This window comes from Drosophila ficusphila, unplaced genomic scaffold (assembly GCF_018152265.1).
Source record: "Drosophila ficusphila isolate 14025-0441.05 unplaced genomic scaffold, ASM1815226v1 contig_791, whole genome shotgun sequence".
Lineage (NCBI taxonomy): Eukaryota > Metazoa > Arthropoda > Insecta > Diptera > Drosophilidae > Drosophila > Drosophila ficusphila.
This window is the reverse complement of record NW_025064737.1, coordinates 26,708,216-26,734,546: the sequence shown is the minus strand read 5'-3', so window position 1 is coordinate 26,734,546 and position 26,331 is coordinate 26,708,216. Positions and strand designations below refer to the sequence as shown.

Genomic DNA, 26,331 nt, shown 5'->3' with positions numbered 1-26,331 from the left:
ATGGTAAACCCATACGGGCTAAAATCAAGCAATATATTGCTGGTGCTCCTATTGTTCTGCGCCCAAACTGCGGGAATTGAAAATCCCAGAGAACGGTTTCTGGATGATCTACTTAATTCAATTCACAATGAGCGTTCAGTTGACACCCTGTTTTTACTGCAGCAAAGTGGAGACCCAAACTGCTCCTTTCAGGACTGGAATCCACGAGGAATTCCAACTCTTAGGGCCAATGAAAAGAGCATATTAAACATAAAGAAATACTACAACGACAACGCATTGGCCCTGGTTTGTATAACGAAGAATTCCTTCCAAGTTCTACTGAATATTCTGGCAAGGACATTCGATGGCATGCGACAGGAGCGAATAGTGCTAATGATTCCACATAAGCCAAGTTCAGATTTGATAAAAACCATCTCTCGGAAGATCGAGCACTTACAATTTTTGCACATGATATTGCTAGTTGTCGAGGAACCTTACAACACAGAATTTCCCGTGACCGCCCATCGAATGAAACCTTTCCCGGAACCTCATTTCAAGAGAGTTCGGAACTTGTTTTCTGGCACGAAGATTTTCAAAAAGCCAGTGAACTTTCAGGGAAAGGTTGCCAGTGCGATCCGCGACAGGGACTTTTCGCCGTACAAGTTCACATTAAATTTAGTTACGGCTTTTTCTCGAAAATACAACACAACCATTAAACCACAGAGGTCAGTAAACCAGAAGAGAAATAAAACCCGCAAGGAATACTTCGACATCGATATGACCATGGTTATGAACGATAGCAAAAACTTAACGGGATACGTAAACCTCATAGGGGTCACCGCCACCTTGATGATTGCGGTGCCATGTGGCAAGGAGCTAAGTAGCATGGACATCTTCAAGGAGGTCGGAATGGGAACAGTGGCCTGGTCAGCGTTGATTTTCTACATCCTTTTCGGTCTGGTGGAGTCTGCATTCGTCTACCTATCGCCTCCCAAAAATGGCAGAAAAGTGAGCGTAAAGTTTATGAACCCTTTGGTGAATCTTCGAGCATTGAGGGCTCTTTTGGGTCAGTCCTTTCCGGTCTCCAATCGATACGGTCTCCCAATCCGACAACTATTTCTATTGATGAGTCTGATGGGTACACTCTTCGGATGTTTCTTCGGCTGCGAACTGAGCTCCTTTCTGACCAAAAAACCCCTTTACCCTCAGGTTAATACATTCCCGGAGTTGCGCGAAAGTAATCTAACCATCGGAGTGGACAATCCAACTCGCTACTTTATAGAGCGGGAACTCGATAGGGATTTTTTTAGAACAGAAGTGCCCAATATGAAAAACTTCACATTTACTGGGTTCACCAAGCTCGTCGAATCATTTGACATGAACTTTGGACTACTAGTGCACTCGCAACCTTGGAACGCTTTGAAACAAGAACTGGAAGTGTTGAACAAGAAAATGTATTGCGACGCCAAGGACCTCACAATAATCCACAATGTGCCGCTAATGCTCCCCGTTCGAAAGAACTCAATCTTAGCCCCGTACCTCCACGATTTCAATATAGATGTATTCGACACAGGACTAATGATGCACTGGATCAAAGTGGCTGATCAGGAGATCAAAAACGATGTCAAATCGGTTCTGAAAAGTTTCGAAATGGAGCCATCTTACGTTCCCCTCTCCTTCGAGCATTTCAAGTGGTTATGGACTCTACTTGGTATTTCTTACGCTTTTTCAATAATGGTTTTTATAATGGAAATAATCTGGGCTAAGAGCCAGAAATGAGGAAACCTTTCGCATTCTTTTTAATAGTAATTATATTGCTTTGAACTATAAATTCAATCACACGCACACGCTAAAAATATTTAACTCTCGCTTCAATTAATTAAAGCTTTTTGAATTAAAGTATGAATGTATTTACCTGTTTTAAATAAATATAAAAGCCACGCCGACTATTTCTCTAAAAGCTTAAGATTATTGTAAAGATGTTGATAAAGTTTGTATTAACTTAATGGACTTTGCAAAATGCTTCGGCTGTAGGATCCTAATCAAAGGACAGCTGCCAGTTTAAAAGTACGCCAGAATATTTTTCCATTACCAAAGGAGGAACACTTAGAAGAACACTTAGTTTAACCGCAGCACTTCTTGAAAGTGGAACTTCAGCATGGACATATCCGCCTTGTTCTTAATCGTTTGCCTAACTCGAGTTTCGGCTGATAGTTCCCAGTTGGAATTCCTTGACAAACTAATGCAAGCCATACAAAAAGAAAATGAAATCAAAACAATGTTGATACTGCAGCCACTGTCGCCTACGAAATGTGATCTTCAAGATTGGAACAACGAATTACCAACTTTGCGATATAACGAACTGGCCAGAAGCGAGATACAAAGACACTTTAATAGATGGGCAATATGCCTGGTCTGCATTTGCCAGGAATCGGACATTGGTTATCTCGAAAACGTGGCCGAGCACTTTGAAGGAATGCGACAGGCACGGATTTTGTTGTGGGTGAAAATTAACGTCACGCAGGAGATGACTGAACAGATTCTAAGGCAAATTACCAAACATCAGTTTTTCCAATTAATTATACTGGAAGCTAGAGACGGAGAGCCCGTTCAAATTCGCCGTCTCGAAGCATTTCCAACACCTCACATGGTTCCGTTCGTAAATACAACGGGCGAAGGCGTTTTCCTCAAAGGAGGTGGTATAAACTTTATGGGCAAAAGAGCCAATGTCCTGCCCAACTGGGAGACGCCTCTCAAGCTCTACACTCCAGTGAGCAGCAACGTGTCAGTACCTCTTCAACATGTCCAAGACACCGAGATCATTTTGTTTGCCAAGAAATACAACTTGAGTCTCGAGATCATGGGGTCTGAGGAAGATAAGCTCGGTGGCCCTGATGATCAGACACCTGACATTCGCCTCACCTCCGAGTTGTCAACCCGCACTGAAGACTTAACAAATTTAAATCCGTTTGACCTTTATTCGTTAATGGTGATGGTTCCCTGCAGCAGAAGGAGATCGGTTCATGAGATCTTCGCACAGTTGAATTTGCAGTCGTGGGCTCAGTACATCTTACCAGTCTATGTCGCCTTTGTGGCTGTGGAAACCTTTATACTGGTTGTCAACCAGCGAATATACGGACATGCCTACCACGTTTCCCTGCTGAATCCGCTTATGAATCTCCGAGCCTTCAGGGGAATTCTGGGCCTGTCATTTCCCACGGGCCGCAGAACCAGCCCTTCGCTCCGTCAGCTCTTTCTGTCCATCAGCGTTTTCGGCGTGGTCTTCAGTAACTACTTCAGCTGCAAGTTGAGTGCTGTCCTCACAATGAACTCACCCCATCCGCAGGTGGAAAACTTTAAGGATCTGAGGGAAAGCGGCTTGCCCACTGTGGTCTCCCATATCACTAGGGACTACATTACAAGAGAGGTGGACATCAATTTTTTCAACCGAACCATACCCAACACATTGTCTGTGGACAAGATGGATCACGTGATAATGACGCTCTCCCTAAACGACTCCTATGCCTACATTATCTCAAGTGAGAACTGGAACTTTATAAAGAACTATCAGCATGCTTTCAACCGGAAGGTTTTCTGCATTTCGAATGACCTGGTAATCACCCACGGAGTACCGAAAAAATATGTCCTAGGCAACAACTCCCTATTCGACTGGCCGCTTTCGAAATTTTTGTTAAAGGTCCAAGAAGCCGGAATCGCAACACATTGGATAAAGGAGTCGCCTTACCTTATCCGAAATGATCTTAATCTTACCGTACGTCCGAATCGCGAATTTGGGAATGTTCCAATATCCGTAGTCGATCTTAAGTGGCTTTGGTTTGTTCTTGGATTTGGCTACGGATTATCCACTCTTGTCTTTATCATAGAGCTATCAATGAGACGTCGAGAAACTAAAAACAAGACCCCAAAAACAAGGCAAGACGATTCCTTGGCATAAAATTATCATATATAAAATTATTATATATAAAATTATTATATATGAAGTTATTATATATTAAATTATTATATATAAAATTATTATTATCTAATAATCTTCACAAAAATATTATCTTCATGTAACTGTTTCTTCTATTGCACTGCATTTTCGAATAAATAAACGTTCTTAATTACACTCCCGTTTTTACTGTATAAATGGCAACTGCCATAATTCATTTTTATACTCTTTTTAAGTAATCTCTAGTCCCACAAATATGAAATATTTTTATTGCTTTGCAATGGAATAATCAAAAACAAGTTATGAAAACATTCAAATCGCTTAGATTTAATTTCGCCAGCTGGCAATGCGAAACACATTTACTCTGCGAATGTTGTTCCACATTTGTGGGTCAGCTGGCCCGGTCGTTCCCGCTCCATTTGTTTGTGCAACAATTGAGATCTGCGACGGGGCAACCGTTTCCATTTGGCCACTGATCGACGTCGAGTGGGCCGGCAGTGCTTAAATCTATCGATAGCAGGCGGCCGAGCGACAATTTTCCGCGGCGGCAGCAGCACTTTTCCTCGCACGGATGATCGGAGGCTTTTGCAGTCGTGTACCGTTTGCTGAGTCGTTTGGAACGCGAGCGCCGTGAGCGCCATTGTGAAAAGTGAAAAATGGATTTTCCACCCTGGGCAGTCGATGCGCTTGGGACGTCCGAGCATGTGCCGTCGCCTGTCAGCGATTAACAAGTGTTTTCCCCAAGTTTTCCCCCGCTTTCCACCGGCCAGCAAGATTTTGTAGGCGTGGGCCAAGCGGAAATGAGAAAAATTAATTTTAACAAATATTAATTGTCATTCTGTGTCACATCAAATTGAAATACGTGTGTGTGTGTATTTTGTCTAATTGCGTAAATAATCTTTTAATGTACTGTCTGTGACTTAAGTACGTCTAAACTAAACGAAGTACTGTCTAAATGAAAAAAAAATTTTGAAAAATAAACCCTTCACGTTCCTCAAGTAAGTTGGTGACCAAAAAAAAAAAAACTAAAGAAGATATATCTGTTTCAAAAATATTACAATAAAAAAATCTCAACATTTATTAGCTTTCCATAACCATTACTTAAAAGTACGTAAAAGTAACTTTGGTAATAATATTTTCACTTTTTGTATAATACTAATATATTGACAGGTGAGCTTTGCAATACCTTATTAGAAAACCTTTGAGAACAAACGTGCAATACGAAATTTAATAAATGCGTTTTGATCGCCTTCAAGGCATATTCGTATTACACATTTGCTATTGTTTGGCTTTCTGCTAAGATACACACAATTAACTCGCTCAACACCTCAAGGCGCGCATGTCGCAATCAATTTTTGTCGCCTGTCGCTGGCTTTAATAGTTTCACTAATTTTGAAATTTATTAGCCCCCCTCTCGACGAGCTTTACATATCTGTTTAATGTGTAGTAAACAGTTTTTATCACCTCCCCCGTGGCAGTGAGTCGGAAAAGTCGAGCAGTTCAGAGAGCACACTGAAATTGTTTGGAAAATCATCAGCCGCTAAGCAGACGGGCTGAAAATCTAGCCAGCTAGAAACAATATTAACCCGTCCCTGGGCGACGGCAACTTTGTGGCCGGAATGTTTTGGATCCGCTGGCTGATCTGGCATCAGTCAATGTCAGTTGGCCCAGTGCCAGGTCGGCTGTGTGGGCGGCGACAAACAAACAATGGGGCGGCACTGGCGGAGGAGGGAAAATAAATTAAATAAGAGAAATGTAAATAAAAGGGAAAGTGCCCGCCCGAAGTGCTCAGCTGTTGCACCTCGCAGAATAGCCTCTATTCCGGGTCATAACCGCACATGAAACCGAGAACACTTCATCCTCCACACGCTTTCAGCAACGATGCGTGTCATCCTCAGTTGGGAGAATAGGTTTCAAGTGGAATTCAGCCTCCACGCGTCAAGTATCAAGTGTTTTGTTATGAGCCACATTTAAAAAGCAACCAGGCAACAGTGCGTTCCATAAAGAACACTCTAGAATTTCATAAAAATGTAAAAAAAGGAATTTAATATATAAAAAAATTGTATGAATTTATTTCCTCATTTTTAATGCAATTATTCTTCTAAATTTTTTAATAAGTAGAACACCACAGATGTGAAACGCACTGTACCTAGCCAAACTAATAAATGTGTTTGCCATATATTTCCGCTCGATTGCTAACATATGTTCCAACTACAAAGGCATGCCAACCATTCGTGGCATTTTTTTGTCATATTATTTTAATTTCTATTAATTTCGCCGCCTCCGACGTTCGCCGAAAGAATAAATATTTTAACACATTTTTTATAAAGAATTTTTAATGGGTTTTATCGAGTGAGTTTCTGGGCTTATAGGTCGGGGCAATGGCATTGGCCAAGTGCAAAATTTATTACACATTCATCATTTAAGTATCATTATTTCTGTTCCTTTTATTTGTGTGCGTCTGCTTTGCCTCACGCTCGAAAATTTGTATATTTTATTTGGACTTCTGAACTTGCGTAACAATTGGCAAGAAATTAAATTTAAATTTAAGAGTAACATAATGTCGATGCCATCTGGTTGAAGGCTGTAAACTTGATCGACTTACAAAGTAGGTCAGGGTTCTCACTTAATAAGCTTTAAGCTTTTAATTAAAGTGATTTTTATATTTCTAAATTGATTTCAATATCCCATATAGAAATTTCCATTTCCTTTCCATTATACTCGAATGCATCATTTCCGTTTTTGAATTTCGTGCCAAAAGTAAGAGCGTCATGCACTTGACCAGACCGAAATCATTTGGGATCCCCCTCCACCAGCTTTTTTCTTTAATTTTATACTTGTTGATCATTTGGAGGCGTTTGGGTTTAGTTTATTTTTAAATTAAATTCGGGAATATGTGAAAATTGCGCATCTGACTTTGCGTGAAATCCAAATTGTTCCTCGAACCATAAATTTTACTGCCGATTTTCCTGGAATAATTCACATTTGTTTTTTACTGATTGAAACGAATTATCATGTTTGAGTTTTGTGATATAAAATTTTAATTCTTATATCCAGCTTATTTAGCTATCAATCTTTAGAATAATTTATTACCTTGATCTGGCGCCTGATTTTGCCTCATTTAAGGTGACGTCAATGAGAGCCCTACGAGAGAATCTTTTCCAAATAGATATAGATATTTTTAGCTATATTCCGCCGATTCCGCGTGCGATTCTTCTTTTTGTTGTATTTCATTTTATTGCTGCCTTTAATTGGTTCGTTTATGTGCGGAATGGAAGAGAGCATCCTGAACTTGAAATAGAATCACGGAAAAAGAGAAAAAAGTGGAGTTTTGCGGTGTAGAGGAAGTTGTACGAGGATTATGATGTTGTGCTCGGTGCATCTAGATTGGTTTATTTTTGGTCTGCTCGCTGCAATTTGAACTTTGGCTGGGACAGAAAGACTAATGACTAAGGAGTGGCGCTGACTCAACTGCAGATCTTCAAAGGGCACTGGAAAAAATAGGGCTACGGAAAATACAATATTTATAATGGCATACTTTTAGGGGATATCTAAAAAATGTATAAAAAGTGAGCTTAAATATTCATCAAATAATGTTCCTAAATTCTTGCAAGCAAATGTGAAAGTCCGGATTATAATAAATTTATTGTGTCAAAAGTGCGGGGTTTTCCAAATCAGCAACCTTTGTCAATAAATATTTTCCCTTTTTCTTTGGGTTTACTCAAATACTGCACATCTGTCGAATTCTCCAATCTGAGCAATGGCTTTCAGCAATGAGCGTTCTACAATTAGCAAGTTGTTGCTGCCCATCGGATGACACATAATGACGCATTGCCTTGGCCACAACAATAGCTGCCGCTTTCTATCCATCAATTAATATTCATAAGCAATTATCAAAGCTCACCATAAGCATTGTATTTAACTTGGAGTGTGTGTGCCAGTGTGTGTTCTTCTGAAAGATAATTAAAACAAATTATGCCATGTGTCTTTTTGTCGCAAGTGCACTTTAAACAATTATTTTAAATCATTGTTAATAATAATTGATGGGTAGAAGAAGAATTTTAGTAAAATATTTTCCTTAATTTATAAATCATATCCCATTCTTTTTTGTTTCAATTGTGAGGTTTAGATTATGATATATTGTTTAGTTTTTTTGTAAGTGCACTCATACGCCTGCTAGTACTCACACACGCCGCAATGTTGTTACTCATATTTGTCCAGCATTGTCATCATCATAATGATCTCGATGATGATTACCATCTTGATGGTTGGCGAATCGCATGAAGCGCTGACTGAGCGACAGTCGCAGTTTATCCGCCGGCCAAGTCGAATCAGTGAATCCGGCAAAAGAGCTGAGCGCGTGCGGGTAAACGAAATAATGGCACTTAACCCGCCCACTTATCAGTCACCGAAAGTAATGTAAAATTGTAAAATATTTTCGACAGGTTGAAAGCATTTAAAACACAACAAAATACGAAATAATTGCCATAATACAACGATTTGTTTATTAAACGAAAGCACACACAACGAAAACAAAACGAAGGGAACAAATGGATTTAGAAATAGAGGAGAACTAAAATATCAGAGACATCGAAGAGCACCAAGAGAAAGGCGAATATGTTCAATTTGCTGCGGAGATCGCGTCGTGGAAAAACGCACAAGGCGCCAGACAACGACATCGTCGACGAGGAGGACAGATCGGTGAGATATAGCCGGATCGGGGAACTATCCCATACTCTTAGCCAAGAAGAGCGGCCGGAAAGAGCGCGACGGGCGGTGATCGAAGAGCTGGAGGACTTTCCTAGCGACTTTGACGACGGCAGCGGCGACGAAGAGCGTTTAAAATTAGCAAAAACAGCTGCTAATGGCCGCTCCGACAATTTGAATATAAATAAATTGGGCGGAGATGCGAGGACGAGGACGGGTGCCTCTTGCGGTGATCGAAATGCGGCTCGCGGCAGTCAAAACGAGGCAGCCAGCGCGATCGTGAGCACCAGCGTTGGTGGTCAGCTAATTGCCACTATCGATGATCCATCGCCACTAGCCGTGATCCATCGCCATCGCAGTGAAAGCGACCAGCAGAAGCGCCAGTCGCTGCTCTCCTTGGGCAGCCTAAAGTTCGGTAACAGCAAAGAAACTCAAAGCCCGGAGACAGAGCCGAAGAAGCGGAAAACTCTGCAGAAGAGTCGCGACTTCCTCAGCGACATTTTCATGGCGCGCGGTCGAAACCACCAGCGTCAAAAGCAGCAGCAACAGCAGCAGCAAATCTCCACCGCTGGCAAACCGAATAAATCGAATAAAAGTAATGCCAAAGACGTAATCGCCGTACACCTTGAAACGAACTCCGACCCCGCGCTCGCATCCCCGACCACTTATCAAATGACTTTGGCTAATAATAGCCCAGAGAACGTCGGCCAGCGAAGAGTCGGCCAAGAGAAAAGTAACGCAGCTGGAGTGCGCGAAGAGCTGGCGAGTTTTCCCGCCACGCCAGAGAGTCCGCCGAGATTTCCGCCAGAGATCGCGCCGGAGAAGGAAAACGAGCCGAGAGCCATGCGTTCCTCGGCCATTCAAGCGGCAAACGTTGAGCGGCCAACAGCAATCGGCGAACAGCAACCGCTACCGCCGGGCAATGCAATTGCCGCCCCGCAGCAACATCTGGCCGACCAGCAGCAACATCAGTTGAGACAGCAGCAACATCAAGCGAATCAGCAGCAACATCAAGCGAATCAGCAGCAGCAGCATCAGCAACATCAGCCAGAGCAATTAAGTGACATAACAATGGGCCAAACCAGTGCCAAACCGAACGAAATCAGTTCGGCCCACAGTTCGCGGGCGAGTACGCCGCGTGATTTCCGTGAGTCGGTCGTGAGTGCGCCGCAAGCCCCGCCCCGCCATCAAAAGTCCGGACCGGAAGTGCCCAAGATCACGGTGGAGGACTGCAGCTTCCCGGAGGAGAAGGAGGAGAAGCCCGCCAGGTCACCGGAGATATTCTACGAACTGAACGAGCCCGCGGAGAACTCCCTCAACATCGAGGAGCTCAACGAGGCGCACATCGAAACGCTAGAGGACGAGGTCTTCGCCTCGGACATACCGGCCACCATCTACCAGAACTCGAGCAGCCGTCCCTGGACTCGCCTGAGTCATGTGAAGCTGGAGAATGTCCAGGAGGAGGCCGAGGAGGAGGAGGAGGAGGCGGAGGAAGACATGGACGAGGTAGACGAGGCAGTGGATCTGGACTACGAGCCTCCGCTGGGCAGCAATCCGAACAACGGAAATTCCCGGCAGTCGGCGAGCAGCGAGAGGAGCGCCCTGAAAAGCGACTCCAATCTGAGCAGCAGCTACGCGGACTCCGGGATCGGGGAGCAGGAGATAACCACTCCGCAGCAGCCGCCGCAACCGCCGCCGCGGAGCTCATCGCACATGGCCACCAACCAGAACCAGAACTACAACCAGAATGCGAGTGCGAGCCACGCCTTCATCCGCGATGGAAATTCCACGGATTGCGAGGAGACCTTTCTGCAGTGCGACGAACTCGACGACATCGAGCGTTTCAGCGAGTTCAGCGAGCGGCTGGTCTGCATCGAGAGCATCAGCCTGCCGGATGTGGTGGTGGAGTCAACGACCGCCAGTGCAACCACATCGGCAGCAGGCGGAACACCAGCGGCAGCCGGGATGACAGCAACGCCATCTGCAACCACAAACGGCGCTAACGAGGCGCAGATCAACATCAACGTGGCCAACGGGGCGGGAGGCAACAGCCTGGGCAACGTGCATTTCATACCCATCCACGTCGAGGGTCGCAGTCGCAGCAACAGTCCCAAGCAGCGCAGCAAGGACGACAGCTGCCTCGGCCAGGACATGACGCCCTGCATCGAGATCGTCGAGGATGGCAGCATTCTGAATAAGCCAGTGCGCCAGGAGAGTCCCTTCGACAACCAGGAACTCAGGTAAGTTAAAAACAGAGGGATTGTGAATACAAATAGAAAATATTTGGTTGCTAGATTTATTTTCCAAACAACATATCAGGAAATGATCAAGATATAAAAGTATCTGCGTAGCCACTGTGACGTATACTTGATATCCGTTGCTAATTCGAACAGCTGCGACATCAAGTACGCCGTATTTTATTCAATCGCAGCCGCATGCCAACAATTTCACCATTAACATGGCGAGATGCAGCCAATTCGTCTTGATCTTTGTGTCATGGAACACGCCTTGTGATCTGGCTTTTTTTGCCGGGAAACCCGTCAGCGGAAATTTCCCTCTCCCGCGACTTTCGTGTTTTCGCCAATTTGATTGGCGTTGAGTTTTCCAGTCAGGGACGATTATTTTTAAACGGATCGGAACCCATAAATTCTATACAGAATTTGATTTCTCAAAACTTGTGTGGCATCTGCCAATTAATCCACACCAAGCAGATGATGAATACCGAACAAGTAAACAACCTTTGAAATATCATACTTTTTTCAATGAAAGCTGTGTAGTTTTCATTGAAAGCCATGGAAAAGCGAGTATGATCTGATGGAAGGTGTCAAAGCCATCGTTTGAAGTAATCTGCCTTGATGGACAATTTCCCTTCGCAAAGTGTTCTGTACGAATTCTATAATTGTTGAGCCAAATTCCTTAGAAAATCCCACTTGTTTTGGCTTGGTCTCCCATTACGTATACGCAATGTGGCATTTTTGGTGGCATTGTTTGGCCTTCGCCGATATGACAGATTATGACAGCCGTGCGGCAAGTGTCTCATAGCCAAATGGCGACAATTATTCCGACAATTTATATTTACGTAGATTTTCGTGTTTCGATAATAAGCATTAGGTTTGTGTTCAAAATCAGTAGTACGGCGGCAAAAATAAATTCACTTCGTCATTTCTCGTTTAGCTTTCTTCCCCCTTAATTTGCAATTTTTGTTGGCAACATGTTGGCCGTTTCCCACGCTTGTTTTTTGTGAGCCCTGCCAGGGGGTATATTCACTAGGACTGAAAAATATAAAATATATATACTGAAGATTTAAAAAATTTTAAAGACTTAGAAAACATTAATTGGCTTACATTATCTGTATTGAACATATTTTATTAAATGATTTAAATAAAAGCCCGGTTTCAAGAGTATCCAGATCTCCGACTTATGCACATTTAAGAATTCCTTCCTCAATCATATTTTCTCATGTGCACAGAATACGATCTGCCTGCTCTAGATTTATTCGGCTTGCTTATTTTAGACGCTGTGCAAAAAAGACAAGTAGATTTTGAAGCGTTCATATTTAGAGCAAACTGGCGAGGAAATGGATAAGAGGGGGCGTGCACTTGTGGAATTTTATTTGGGTTGTTCTTGATTTTGGTGGATAATTGATTGGGCATACGGGAGGGAGGCGCATCCTCCGTTGCTTGGCCAGCATTGAAAGATTGTTTATTCCGCCGACACATGCGGCGTATGCGTAATTTGCCTCGAATAACTAATGGGCATCTCTGCCGAAGCTTCGGCTGCTGTTTCCTCCCCTTCATCACCCGTTGTTTATCTAATCCGATTTAATTATCAACTTGGGCATAAACAACAACGAAAGAATCCAAGCATTCGCCTCGGAAAGTTCACAGGCACCGGCAGAGATGCTCTTGCCAAAAATAATTGAAATAACTTTCAATCTAAGTACACGAGTTGCATCTGTCCTTTGTGCATCCATCCCAGCCGCACTCTCTAAATCTCGGTCTATCTTTATCTCCGACTATCTCTAGAGACAAGCGAGGAACGCGTGTCACAAAATTTGATAAATTCACATTGTCTTTACCCAACGTATGGGCCATAATGTGGACGGTGCGAGAAATTAATTGTAAAGCCAATCGAAATAGTTTCTGGAACTTTAAGATTACCCCAAAACATTCTATGAGCTAATAGATTACAAGGTTGTTTATTATATTTGAAAAATATAGAAGCTCTTTCAGTGTTTGTTAAAGTTATAAAAGAAGAACTAGATTTAGTTCACCAAATAAATTCGATGCCGTATTTTCTTATTGTTTATTTATTGTTGTTGTAAAGCCCTATCCGCTTGACACTATTGAAACGCACTGTATCTGTTGCAGAGAGCGACAAAGAGTTGGCAGAATGCGCGAACAGAAACAACGGAAAATCGTTGATTTAAAAATAAACTTTGCGCATTTTCGCAGCAACCGAGAATCGACTAGGATAAATTCAATTAAAACGTATTTCATTTTTGCGTTGAGAAGCCAAAACAAAACAAAGCACTGGCAAATACATATTATATAAAAGTGTATCTGTATCTTTGTCTGCGTCGTGTATCCGCAGCAATACCTGCACATATTGTATCTCAACAAATTATGGTCGAGGAAGACGTTGCCACTGTTTTTACACCCCATTCACATTTAACGAGCTTTTCCATTCAAATTACGTCAGGCCGATGTCTAGCTATAGGTATAAACGCTGGGACAATAATATAACAACAACAAAAAATATAATAATAATAATTATTTTCCTGCGGCTTTGCTTCTATTTATTTATACAATTCGTGCTGCGTGCGCGGAACACGTTTGTGATTCATTTTGTTTGTGTTGGGGATTATTCAGTGACAAGATTTGTTTGAAAAATTCGTCTGACAGTTGAGCTGATCTGTCTAGGGATTTATTTTCCTATTCCGAATATTACTCATCCCACCACTTGCTTTCCCAGAAAGGAGCTGAAACAGCAGAAAGCACGATTCGCCAGCCAATTGGACGAGGCCCACAAAAATGCCAGTCAACTGGAGGCCAAGTTGGCCGACACGCAGTACAAGATCCAGAAACTCGAACAGGAACTGTCCGTCAAGCAATGGAATGTGGAAAGTAAGGATAACATTTTGGCATATCATTTTTGAATGTCTCTTAACTAAAATTCATACTTTCCAGGACTTCAGAGTGAACTGAGTGCTGCCCACAAGGACGATGAGTATGTGCGGAAAAAGCTAAAGCTTCTAGAGGATGAAAAGGTCCACCTACGGCACAAATACAGCGAAAACCAAGATGAATTCCAGATTAAATATGGTAGGTACTCAATCTTCCTTAATCAGTTAAGCTAAATAATTATAAGTATTTAAATATGCAAAGAAATTTGTAAATATAATTGAACTTTCTTTTTTAGACGAACTTGAAGCTCGGTATAACGAACTCACAGAGAAGTACAAACTGACCCAGAGCCTGGCCAAAAGCCTGCAAACCCAACTGGCCTGCGCCCAAGTGGAGGCTCAGGAATGGCGCCAGCAGGTGGAGAGGATCAGTGCGGATCTGGAGGAGCAGATACGCATCCTGAAGAACGCGCTGGAGAACTCGGAGGCGGAACGCAAGATCTGCGAGGACAAGTGGCAAAAGGAGTTCGAAATGCTCAGGACACACAACAGAGGTGAGGTGTAAATCTTTATTTATAAAATATATTTATATTTATTTATATTTATTTATATTTATTTATATTTATTTATATTTATATATTATATTTTATAGAACGCGAGGAATCCCTGATGACGGACTGCGAGTGGCAGCTGCGGCAGATGCAGCGGCAGTGCAAGGATAAAATGGACAAGAGCAACTACGAGCGGAAGCAGGCGACCGCCAAGGCGGAGGAGCTCGAGCTGGAGCTGAAGTCGAAGCGCAAGGAGTCCGAGCTGCTCCGCACCTGCCAGGCGCAGGTGAACTCGCTGAGGGGCGTGGTCAGCGAGCAGGAGCAGTCCATCCAAACCCTGATGGACCGCATCGAGAACTTGAAGGGCGACCTGCAGTCGGCCAACGAGAACCTCGAGGCCCAGATCGAGGCGGTGCACAAGATCAAGTATCAGTGCGACAAGTAAGTGTATCTTAAGAGAATATCAAAGGATTTCTTAGTAGTTAACAATGCCTTTTCAGTGCCATCTACGACAAGGAGCGTCAAATGATCTACAAAATCGATGAGGTGCGCAACGAAGCAGCCGCCTTCTGGGAAAACAAACTTTAGTAAGTACTTAAGTTACCAATTTTCTATTTTGATTACGATTTTTGGAAAGAGAAACAACCATTTGGTAGAGGTAGTGTTAGAGGGGTGTCTCACAATCTTTTAGAGGTACTCCAGTCCAAAATCTGACATCATTTAGAACAGTTGTGGATATTTAGAGATACACAAGCCCAAAGTCTGGCTTCATTTCGAGAAGTTCAGCTTTGCATGTTTATGAATCCTATTTTGGGGATAATTTAATTATTTTTCCAAGGCTTCTTCCTCGGATATTTTAACAATACACATTTTTTAACAACAGCACAGAGATGACAAGACTGACAAATGAACTGGAGTCCGTGTACGTGGACGAGCGCCGGGAAGCGTTGGATAAGCTGCAAAACGAGCACATCGAGGAACTGCGGGCACTGACCAACAGATACACGGCCAACGAGGACGAACTTCGAGCTGAGGTAAGCTCTCCTTGAAAATAAACCAATGAATTACCGAGTTGAAATATAAAATCCCCCAAAAGATTGAGGATCTGCACGAGAGCCTGGAGCAGAAGAAGGACGACTTCCTCAGTCTGCGCGAGCGTTCCGACAACGCGCTGCTCCAGACCCGCATGCATTTGGACAAGGCGGACCGGGAGTACCAGAACGCCATGTGCCGCGAGGAGGATCGTCGCGTGGAGCTGGAGGAGAAGCTGAAGCGGGAGTTCGAGGCGGAGAAGGCCGAGATGGAGGAGCGGTTCCGCGAGCGACTCGGCCAGGTGAAGGAGGAGTTCGCCAAGGAGCTGCAGCTCTCCACGCAGGACATGGTCGATACTCATCGCAAGGAGCTGGGTAAGTCTGTCGATTCTATTCTTGATATGTATTTAACGTATCTATAATTGTTTCCTAACATTCAACAGACTCTCAGAAGGCCAAGTTGCAGGCGGAGAAGGAGGAGGCGTTGCAGGAACTTGTGGAACGACATCGCGCGAAAATGGCAGCTGCCGATGAACGAATCAAGTGAGTGGCTGAGTATGGCTGAGTGGCATGCCCCGCCCAGTAGTTATGTAAACCAGATAGTACCCCCTCCCCCCACTGCTCCCCACTAAATTGCCCGAGGATCCAACGGCTAATTACCATTGGCTTGCATTGAATGTCCGCATCCCACTCATCATTTGCCATCCGTCAATCTGGAGACCTCGATCTCGACTCATTATCATACGAACTTGTATTCTGTTTCCCTCGTTTCGTTTCACATCCATTGGATCAGCATGGATCAGCATTTAGGGCGGTCGACGACTACCTCTCCGGCCCTGTGGGCGTTGGCCAAGGGGGCGTGGCCGTATATGCCGACGCTATATGTGCTTTATCTGACCATGTCGCCGCTGATCGCCCTCGCATGCTTGTTGTTCAATATTGTCGCTGTGCTCTATATCAAATACCGTCACCTCCTAATGCAGAAATAAAATTATAATCCTTTATTAAGCTTTAAATGATCCCTGATTGAATATGAAAGTCTCTAGGGATTCTAAAACATTGGTTTGGTGATTAAAGTTAAAAAAAGTAGTTTGAAATACTAAAGATTAATTTACATCAATATCCAGATAAACATTCATAATTACCATTGACTGACTTAATTCACATTTGTAGTATTTAAAAATCAGATGAAAAATAACAATATTTTTGTTTAACTAAATCACCTTATTTAGTGTTTTTAAATCTGTAGAGTGTTTCAGTTTTTTTTTTTTCTGGAATGCAGCTTGTCAAACTCTGCCCTTTCGGAACGATTCTCTTAATATTTTACTTTTTCTTTCTCGCTATGTGTGTGTATCCACCTCAACCTATATCTGCCCACTCTATATAACCTGAATAACCTAAAACCAAAACCAAACCCAAAACCAATATCCGCACTCGCATCCGCATCCGCAGCGATGTGGAACTTCGGCACCAGCGCAACCTCAAGGACCTGAAGGCGGCCTACGATGCCGAGAAGGCGGCGCTGGACAAGCGCGACATCAGCAACGCCAACGAGATCGAGCAGCTGCACCGCAAGTGCCGCTGCCTGACCAACCTGTAAGTGCCCCCACCGCCCAGAGCCACCCACCACCCACCAAGTTCCCAAAGTCTGGTTCTTTAATGTAAAATAAAAAACATTTTAAATTCATCTAAGTTTGTGATATATTGTCTTAATAAATTCCAAAAAATTGTACTCTACTTTCCCAAATATATTTTACCTGTGTAAAATGTAAATTTTAATTTGATTTTACTACTATCAAAAATGGATTTAAGAACTTGACTTGAACTCTTTGAATCTTTTCCCTATAGAAAATCTTATCTTTTGCTTGTCCGTGTTGTGGGATGTTGTACACTAAGTCAGTATCCATTATCCGCTTTGATTTACTTACTGTACCTCTATTTTCAACTGAAATGGTTTTGAATTATTTTCCCTAGGTTCGAGGAGATGCGAATGCGCTACGAAAGGCGGGATCCTCGGGCCGAGGATCTGCGCGAGATCTCCGAACTGAGGACCCGATGCGAGAGCCAGGAGAGGGATCTTTATGTGCTCACCGATCGCCTGCGCGAAATGCAGATTCAAATGTCTGAGATGCAGCAGAACGGCGATCGGAAGGGCGGTGGGAAGTCGGTGAAGAAACCCCCGCCCAAATCGATAGCCACCAGCTGTGACGTCATCTACGAGGAAAACGAAGAGCGGGAGTCCCCGGAGCAGGAAAACGGGGAGCACTCCTCCCAGGGGGACAATGACGAAGAGGAGGAGGAGGAGGAGGAGGAGGGAATCGAGCAGGAGCCCAGCGACACGGAGTCAAATCACACGATCGAGGTCAATGGAAAATCCGATCGGATCAACGAAGACGACGCCCATTTAATCACCGCCGTGTGATCAATAAATAACTCTCATGTATCTTCCGAATTTGTGGCTGTATTTTTCGAGATCCCCAGGAGTGGACTTCCCAGGACCAAGGATGTGTGATCCCGGGTGCTTTGGTGCTTTTTGTGCTGCCCTCTGTATCGCAGGATACGGAAATCGACCCACTCAACAGAAAAAAGAAACGCTCAAAGCTTGAACTCATAAAAATTGTAAATGAAATTTCTGAATTGGTTTTTGAAACCGCTAAAAAAAAAAAGAACGAAATAAATGTAAATATTTTTAACTAACACTCCTTTAAAACTCTTAATTTACGGGTTTGTTTAGTAAATAGTTAGGCAATAAGTTTGACCTTCGGTGTTTTCCTTTTCTCAAGAGGTTTTTACATGGTTCTTAAACTGATCTTGTCTACATTTACATTAGCATACTTTTGGGCACCCACTTGAGTAGCAAAAAGTATAAGTGGGTACCGTGAAAAGAAATTTAACTTTACTGCTTTATATGTGTTGCACGCAATAACCAGATGATATATTATCCATATAATTGGTTACTCTTTTAAAATAGATCCTAAATATGTTTAAAACGAGAGATATTTTGTACATGTAATTTTACATGCAGCAGCCCAAAAATCACTTTGGTTCTACATACGCTCTCTCAAGGAACGATTCCCGCTCAGTTGTGGTGTGATTGCGCCTGCGCAGTACAAAAATACCAGAATACTTATGGAATATCTTCTCAAAACCACTGTTTCGAAGCAAAACAAACATCGACAGTCGCCATCAATATTTTGATCGGTGTCTTCATCTTTTCCTTTGCCATTTCTCTGCTTGCAGAACAAAAATTTTGAATCGTACTGTAACGATAGTAACAATAACCGATATCGATGTTCTTATCGATGTTTTCATCGAACAACCTTCACCTCCATCGCCATATGAATTCGAACTGTGTGAGTGCCGCTGTTCTCTCTCTTGCTTTCTCGTGTTCAGTCCGTTAACGTTCGGGTGGCTCTCTCAGGCTCGGCTCTCTCGGATTATGGGGTTAGCCGTTTTGGTTAACGTTGTCCTGTATTCACCCGTTTGGGAATACGTAGTCCAGCTTGGAAAAAGCGCCCTCCAGCGGACGAAACAGACCGCTTAAACGTTGGTGCTCAGGGTTTGGGATTTTAACGGACTGGGGGACCCGATGGGACCTTAGTATAGCCTCGCACTCTCGATGGTAGGTTGTTCGAATTTCTTTCACCTCTCAATTTTCAATTTTCAAAAAATTGTTGGGGCGTTCGGACGGCGTCGCGCATTGTCGCAGAAATTGGTTGGGTTTACGTGTGTTGCAGAGCCATGAACAAGTAAACATATAGGCAATTGTCGCATTGCAAATTAAATTTTTATAAGTATCGCAGAACCGAAACAGCGGTCTACAAGAGATTTTAACGAAATGGGTCGGTTTCGAAACCCGTGGAAAACTCGCGTGAAATACTGAAAAGCCGGTAAAACTGCTGTGGGAAAACTGTTGTGCGATAACCGGAGCAAGTGTTTTGTAAACGAAAACGGTAGCCATACGAGCCATTTAATACGCATACAAGCTGACCAACAACCAATAACCATTAACCATTTACCATCAAGAAATCGTGATAACAAAACGGAGGCCGCAATTTTTTAATTTTAAACGTCGTGTGTGATCCTTTGGCAACAACAGCAACAAAAAAAAAAAACGAGTACAAGCAATTAAGATGCATTTAAAGGATTTACTGTAGTTGAAAAAACAAACAATACAAGGTCGTTAAGGTCAAACGATGCAAGTGACAAAATCAAAATTGGAGTAAATAAGAGAAAATGTTGAGAAAAGGAGATACATTCCTTCCCCGCGCCGCGTAAACCAACGGTAAATCTTTCGAATTGCGTGTCTGTGTGCGTGCGTGTTTGAGTGTGCGTTTTTTGGTTTTGTTTTCGTCTTCTCCTTGCGTTTTCTCCACCTTCAACTTTCCTAATTTCTTCTACAAAATCGAAAAAACGAAAAGTAAGTGCCGCAACTCTTATTCCTTCTCTACGTGTTATTGTAAAAGATTTACAGCATGTGTGTGTGAGGGAGATTTCGTGTGCGAGTGTGTGTGTGCAGCCTCCACCAAGCGCCGCATTTAAAGGATATTCCTAATCCGTTTTATTGATTGCAGGGCAAAAGGAGATGAAAAAAGCAACAACAACTACACAGCTGGAGAGCTCAAATTGTGTGTGTGTGTTTAGTTGTTGTTCTCGCAATCTGTGCCGCTTTTTTATGTTTTTATTCCCTTCTCGTTTCTACTCTATCCTCACCCTCTGGGGTTGTAGTTGTTGTTGCTGATTTTGTAGTGCCTGCTGTTTTCGTTCCTTCTTTCTTCGTCTCTTCTAACTCTGGCTCTTTGCCGGTTTTTGTTGTTGCTGTCCACGGATTTCCTGACAAATGTTAACCCTTTCATGCCCACTGTTGCCTACAGGCAACATTGACTTTTTGAAGTTTAAATCGGTTACGATTCAAAATTTTTGTGGATTTTTTTTTATAGGCGATTCCCCTTATTAATGTTGTTTAATTTTTGGTAATTTTGGCGAATGCAGCTGCAGCGTGTGCTGAGTTATCACTTATGATTCTAAGCGACCACAGCTGCCGAAAAATTTTACCAAAAAGTGTCCGTGCAAATAGTGCGATTAACTAAAATTAGTGACAAATACTAATAAAATAAGTACGTACATATCTTTAAAACAGGTAAGACTATGATAAAAGTATAAAGTTGGGCTTGAAAATTGGTTTATAAAGAGTGTGGATTTTTTTAAAGGCCTAAAGGCAACATTGCAGTAAGGACATACCAAAGGACTTAGAGTATCGAAAATCGATATGAACGTTACTTGGGGTTCCTATTAATCATTTATGGCGTTAAATATTTTCTATGTGTCCCCAGATTAATTTGGGCATGAAAGGGTTAATTATTTATGCAACCGTTTCCCTTTGGTGTTTCCTTCTTGAATTGGTGACTTCCAATTATTCGAATTACAGTTTTACGATGATAATAAGAACGTAGGACTATGACTTTAGATTTCTTTTTAGATTTCCTTTCCTTCTACTATTAGGATAAACTCTAACATTTATAATGCTATAAAAATTCTGTTCAGAAAATCAGAAGTGGTTTCCTTTGTTTCTCAAATAAAATATTCATTAATTAATTTGTTTTTACCTTATTTCTAACTAATTCTTCCGAATTGAAAGGCTTTTAATATTATCGAGTAAATAAGGCCTGCAAGACCTTATAAGTGAAGTGCTTTTCTAATCATCTGTCGTGAAAGTGTCAAAACAACATGCCGACTTTTGTCTCCAAAACGATTTTGTTTAAATCTCACCAGCACACCTTGTTTCGCCTTTTTTCGCGGTCGTGTTAGCCCGCTTATCTCTTCTTATAGCACTTGTACATTTTCGCCGCGTTCCATATCTCTGTGAATAACTTCATCAGAAAATTAAGCGAAATATGCCAGGCACCTGCCCCCGTGGGCATAACTCAATAATCACATCAAATGTCCCCACTGGACCGCCTCGCACCCTTTGGCCCCCATTTCCTGGAGTCCAGCAGCAGCGGCAACACCTCCTTAAGAGGTGTGTCCAGTCCCCTTGGTTTCCCCACCTGGCCCCCCGGATCACAGATCCCCAACCTCCCGGCTGCCCAGCTTTTCAGTTCCCCAGCTAATGCCGCACAGCTGCGCGCCATTTAAGTCGCTGACAAGTGTTTTGCCGGCATCTCGGGAATGCGATGGATACGGCGAGTGGAGGCCCTGGCTTCGGGAGCCACAGAAGCCGCAGCAAAAAGTGGCAGCCAACATTGCTACCAATTATGCGATAAGCGAGCGAAGTTGGAGCCTCTCCGCAGCAGCTGATGCTATTTTGCCTCACAATTGTGAGAAAACTTTAAGCAAATACAATGCGGGCTAGCAAATTATGAGCTTTAAGTTTCCTGCTATTTTTGAGAGTTGTTATTATCCCCATAATGCCTTTATATATTTTGCATGAAGCAATTTAATTGATTTAATTAAACATAAGCACTTAGTTGTGGGCTAACATAGTGTGATTGCATATCTCATAGTCGTCAATTACCAACAGGTAATTGATCGAAACAAAATTTACATGAAACCCGGTTGTTTTGATCATTTTGTAAGCTGCATGTACAAATAACTATTTTATGTGATTCATAAAAAATAAATTATTCCACATTAAAGAAAACGTGAGGAAGGCGTGTTGTAAAAATTCCTGTGCCCCCTTGAAGTTCGCTTAAGAAATCAAAAGCCGCAGTTCTGTGCACTCTTCCCACACTTTTCAATTAAAGACCATTTTTCGCACTTTGCCTGCAACTTCGTGCAACTTGCAGTCGGACAACGTGTTAACATGGCCAAAAGCGGTGGGAGACTCCGCCTAATGAAGTGATTAGACTGCGATTCCGCTGATGTTGTTCCTCTAAAGAGTATACGGAAAAAGCATAATAATAATGGAAAAAAAAAATGAAGTTGGATGGGGAAAACTAACAAAAGGCCGCGTGCGCGCAGCCATCAAACGAAACGAAAAGCGTGCAACTGCAACAAAAACACCGGCAAGAACAAGAGCAGAGGAATGACCTTATATTGCAACTGCAAGTCAAACAAAGGGCCGCTAATGGGTGGTATCGAGGGGGTTTCCAGGGGAAGGTAGTAGTAGGCAGTAAGTGTAAGCCAGGGTGAAGAGCGAGAACCGGTCGATGCCCATTGCAGTCCGCTCTCTGAAGCCGCGCGGCTACTGCGGGGCAATTGGGCCAAAAGCATAAAAATCAGTCAAGAGTCGCCTCCGCCAGCTCCGTTCAGCATTAAAAGCGACAAACAAACAAACAGACGGGCACTGAGCAAAATCCCCATAAAGATAATTGCGGATATAAAATTGGATTTATGAGTACTGAAATCAAAATAAATTTCTGATATAAATTCCCTTTTATCAACTTTGAAATTAAACGAAGTTGACAGAAAATAACTTTTAAATTTTACTAGAAACTCTATTATATTCAATCTCCTAATAAACAACAAAGCTGAGAATATTTAACATTTATTTATTTAAGATCTAAATTTCGTAATCAAGCCCGACTTTATTTTTCTTGACTTGAATTTTTTACCGTGGACAAAGAACAGGAGTGCAACTCCCCAACTGGGAATGGGAGCAGGAGTGGGAATGGGACTGCGGACTGCAAATGGGACTGTGACTGGGCCTCGGACTCGGACTCGCACTGGAGCTGGACCTGAAACCTGGACACTCGCATCCAAAAGGCCGCCGTGCGAGCGCAGGCAGCGCTGAAATCGATTTTCTCGCAAACTTGGCCAGGACGGGCAGCCGCAGGGCCAACAACTACTCGCTGTCCTCGGCCCTCTCTGCTCCACATTGCCTCATTCCCGTTCCCAATTTTCTCCAACTCCCGGGCCTCCTGTTATTCTGGCTGTAATGGATATGGTCGAAGCGCGCGCGGTTTTTGTACCCAAAGTCCTCCTGGGTTTAAAGGGTATATTGCGCTTGACCAATAGTAATAAAAATATTTTATTACTTTTACTTTAAACATTGTTTTTTTTGGGAAAAAACGAATAATTTACTTTGATGTTTGAACTCCGTTCAGCATTAGGGTTTGTCTTTAGTTTTGTTCTCATTTGTCAGTTTGTAATCTTGAATCTCTGGTTTTCAAATGAAAATGAAAAAATCGCAATAACATATCCCACATCCTTTTTTTTTCTCCAATTTTGCAAACTGGTTTCTCGCTTTGTGTTTAAATTTTATAGAATTTAAAACATGAACGACAACAAATAATTGCATAAACGGGTATCTCCTAGTCGAAAAGCTCGAGCTTTCCTCACTTACTGGTTAATGATGATGCTGTAAATGATGATTCCTTTGATGAGGATGATGATGATGATGCGGATGATGATGGGGATGATGTGGCGGCCACGGTTTCGCTGATTTCGCTGCTGGGGTCTGCTGGTGCAGCTAAAATTGCAAGTCAAACTGTCGTCGCTCGGCGTTGTTTAGTTGTTTTACTCGTGGCATGGCGCTGCTCTCTCTCCCGCTCCTCAAATCTCCACCTCCCCATCGCCCCTTTCTCCGCTTTGGTAATTGCAATTGCAATTTTCTCCAACTGCAAGTCCGGCTCCGACTTCATCTCCGGCTCCCGCTCTTTCTGCTCCTGGGGGTTAGTAAATCTGCAAATTGCATTCGGCTAGCAAATTTACTGGCAGCCGGAGTCAAGTCCATTGCTCTGAGTTATTTAATTTGGGTTATAAATAAATTTGTTTAAGGCAATAATTCGCCTTCTGCTCGGGGAAGGTAAAAAAGAAAAGGTTCCTGTTTAGTGTTTGTCTAAGACCCATTCAGTTAAGAGTATGTAATCAGTTTAGTACTTCTGTTAAAATTGCATTGGTGTATACTTAAAATAAGCGTTTTAATATACTAACTATGCACTGAGCGCTAACATGATACATGAATTGCAATACATCTTTAAAGCAGCATTTCTTGTTGTTATTTCATTGAACCAATTTATAATTTATTTCTGCAATAATCTGTTCTGAGTGCCAACTCACTAACGAATGGTACTAATTGAAATCATATTGCATCCACTCAATGGCAGCGGGGTTTTTCACGGCGGGCGGAGGATGGCTGTCAGAAGGCCAAACCAATTCCCGGGAAGAACAACATAATTCGAGGCCAACCGGGATGAGGGACGAGTACTATGTTATATGCAGCAGTGCAGCATCCAAGTCGAGAATTGAGAATCGAGAATCTAGACACGCAAGCAGCGGCAGCAACAGCAACAGCATTTGCATTTGGCCCGGACAGCAATTACCGAAGCTGGCTCATGATGTTGGGCTCATGATTCTCTGCTGGCCTGAAGCCTTTGCCACCTGCTAGTCTGGGAAATCTCTGGGTGTCTTCTCCATCCTTCGACCAGTCATATCTGCAACTACAGCCACAAAAATATCACAAGGGAGCAATTAAAAAATGTGAAGAGTATTTATGTGTATGGACGGACAGAAATTATTTCCCTTCATTTATTTATTATTTCTTAGTTAGTAATAAAAACTGAATACCACTTCTTTTATTACCCACAAATGTTAAACGTTTGTTGCGAACATATTTACGGAGCCATTATTTTGACCACAACTGTGCCTTCTTCTTGGCTGCGTGTGTGTTCCCAGCAGCTTAACTGACGTGACTGTCAATAGAAGGAAAGCGGGAGGGGCCGGAATTAGGGAGGTGGTTCTATATAGGGGGCAAGGAGCGGGAGCCCCCTCGCGTTTTCATGTTTTTCAAGTTGTCTGCAAACGACACCCAGCGACGTCGCCTTTTGCACTGATTTTTGCCTTGGCTGTGTTCTGCAGGCTCATCAGAGAAAAACAACAACAAATCAACGACGGCGGGGGCATCAATGACAACCAAACAACAAGCAGCAAACAAAATCGAGGATGGTTGTATTTCTAGAGCTTTTCGACTTGGGGATACCTGGTATTTTCTGAGTTTATTATGTAGTTATAAAAGGAATCCAACTTAATACAACAAAATTAGAGGAAACATAAATGTGTTTAAAAAATGTTAAATGCGGAATGTATAAAAATCTTAATTATGAATTGCGTTCTTCCACCTGTTAACCAAGTCATCTTCAAAGCCGCATACCTTGTGTATCTATGGGATACAAGGATGACGACGACATCGTTTTATAAAGGACAGACCTTGGGTTGCATCTTGCAACCCTTTAGGAATCCCGGCACCCATCCCGCTCTATATATCCTGTGTATATAAGGATGGACCCGCATCATCTCATTCAAAAAGAGAGCTTTGCTGCATTTTTGCTTCTTGCTCAGCTGCTCTGTTCCTCTTCCTGTTGTTGTTGCTTTTGTTGTTGCTGTTGTTGTTGTCGTTGTTGTTTTTGTTTATTTTGTGTTCCAAGTTGTTGTTGTTTTTGCCATTGCTTTAATTATTGTTCCGTTTCGTCTGGCATTTGCCGCTGCACTTTTTCTTCATGTTTTTCTGTTGTTTTTTCATCAGTTTTTGTTTTGGTTCTGGTTTTTTTGTTTTTGTTTTTATTTTGTTTTATTGCAGTTCTTCTGCATTTCAGTAAGAGGGGGGTGAAAATAACACAATGGGCGCACCGAATCACTTAAATCATTCACAGCTTGGGGCGGATGTGTAATGGATACGGCTGATTGAAGAGGGAAATAATCATGTTAAGCGCAAGTGCATCAGTTTCAACAGTGCATTGTTATTTTTCTGCATTTTATGGTTGCACTTTGCCACAAAATGTGATTGAAATTTAGCGGAGTTGTAGGAATACAAAATAAAGTATTTAGTTTAAAAAATAGAGGACAGAAAATCGTCTCTCAAATTCCAAGTACCTGCTTGGACATCTAACTTAAAACTCAGGTACTCAACCAACCGTAAGAGGATTAGTCCGAAAGCGAGAGCTCACTGCACTCTGCTCAATTGGCTTCGCTCCACTCACTTGATAAGATCATTGATCCATTAATTCGTTTCGGCGCTCCGACTCTTTGTGATCTGCTACCCAAATCCTC

General features: G+C 42.7%; 4 protein-coding genes across 7 annotated transcripts in view; all 4 read left to right on the top strand.

Moving 5' to 3' along the window:
* On the top strand, positions 1–1,758 carry LOC122320717. Its single transcript, XM_043208911.1, has one exon. It carries the CDS (start codon positions 1–3, stop codon positions 1,756–1,758), a length of 1,758 nt encoding a protein of 585 aa, XP_043064846.1.
* An 868-nt stretch (positions 1,759–2,626) lies between these two features.
* On the top strand, positions 2,627–3,934 carry LOC122320716. Its single transcript, XM_043208910.1, has one exon. It carries the CDS (start codon positions 2,627–2,629, stop codon positions 3,932–3,934), a length of 1,308 nt encoding a protein of 435 aa, XP_043064845.1.
* A 603-nt stretch (positions 3,935–4,537) lies between these two features.
* Positions 4,538–18,044, top strand: LOC108099494. 4 transcript variants are annotated; one of them, XM_043209022.1, is made up of 13 exons: positions 4,538–4,929; positions 8,377–10,878; positions 13,613–13,764; positions 13,828–13,962; positions 14,060–14,317; positions 14,416–14,755; positions 14,815–14,901; positions 15,198–15,348; positions 15,411–15,720; positions 15,789–15,888; positions 16,139–16,324; positions 16,798–16,941; positions 17,320–18,044. In XM_043209022.1, exons 2-13 carry the CDS (start codon positions 8,549–8,551, stop codon positions 17,765–17,767), a joined length of 4,641 nt encoding a protein of 1,546 aa, XP_043064957.1. In that variant the 5' UTR covers positions 4,538–4,929; positions 8,377–8,548; the 3' UTR covers positions 17,768–18,044. The 4 variants fall into 4 exon arrangements, with proteins under 4 accessions (XP_043064957.1, XP_017058544.1, XP_043064955.1 ...); XM_017203055.2 differs by lacking the exon at positions 16,139–16,324; XM_043209020.1 differs by lacking the exons at positions 4,538–4,929; positions 16,139–16,324 and adding an exon at positions 8,218–8,297.
* A 950-nt stretch (positions 18,045–18,994) lies between these two features.
* Positions 18,995–26,331, top strand: part of LOC108099255 — a 148,336-nt gene continuing 140,999 nt past the window's right edge. The window contains exon 1 of the mRNA XM_017202631.2: positions 18,995–19,765. The gene's annotated coding sequence lies outside the window, so the exon portion shown is untranslated. The remainder of the gene's footprint in view (positions 19,766–26,331) is intronic.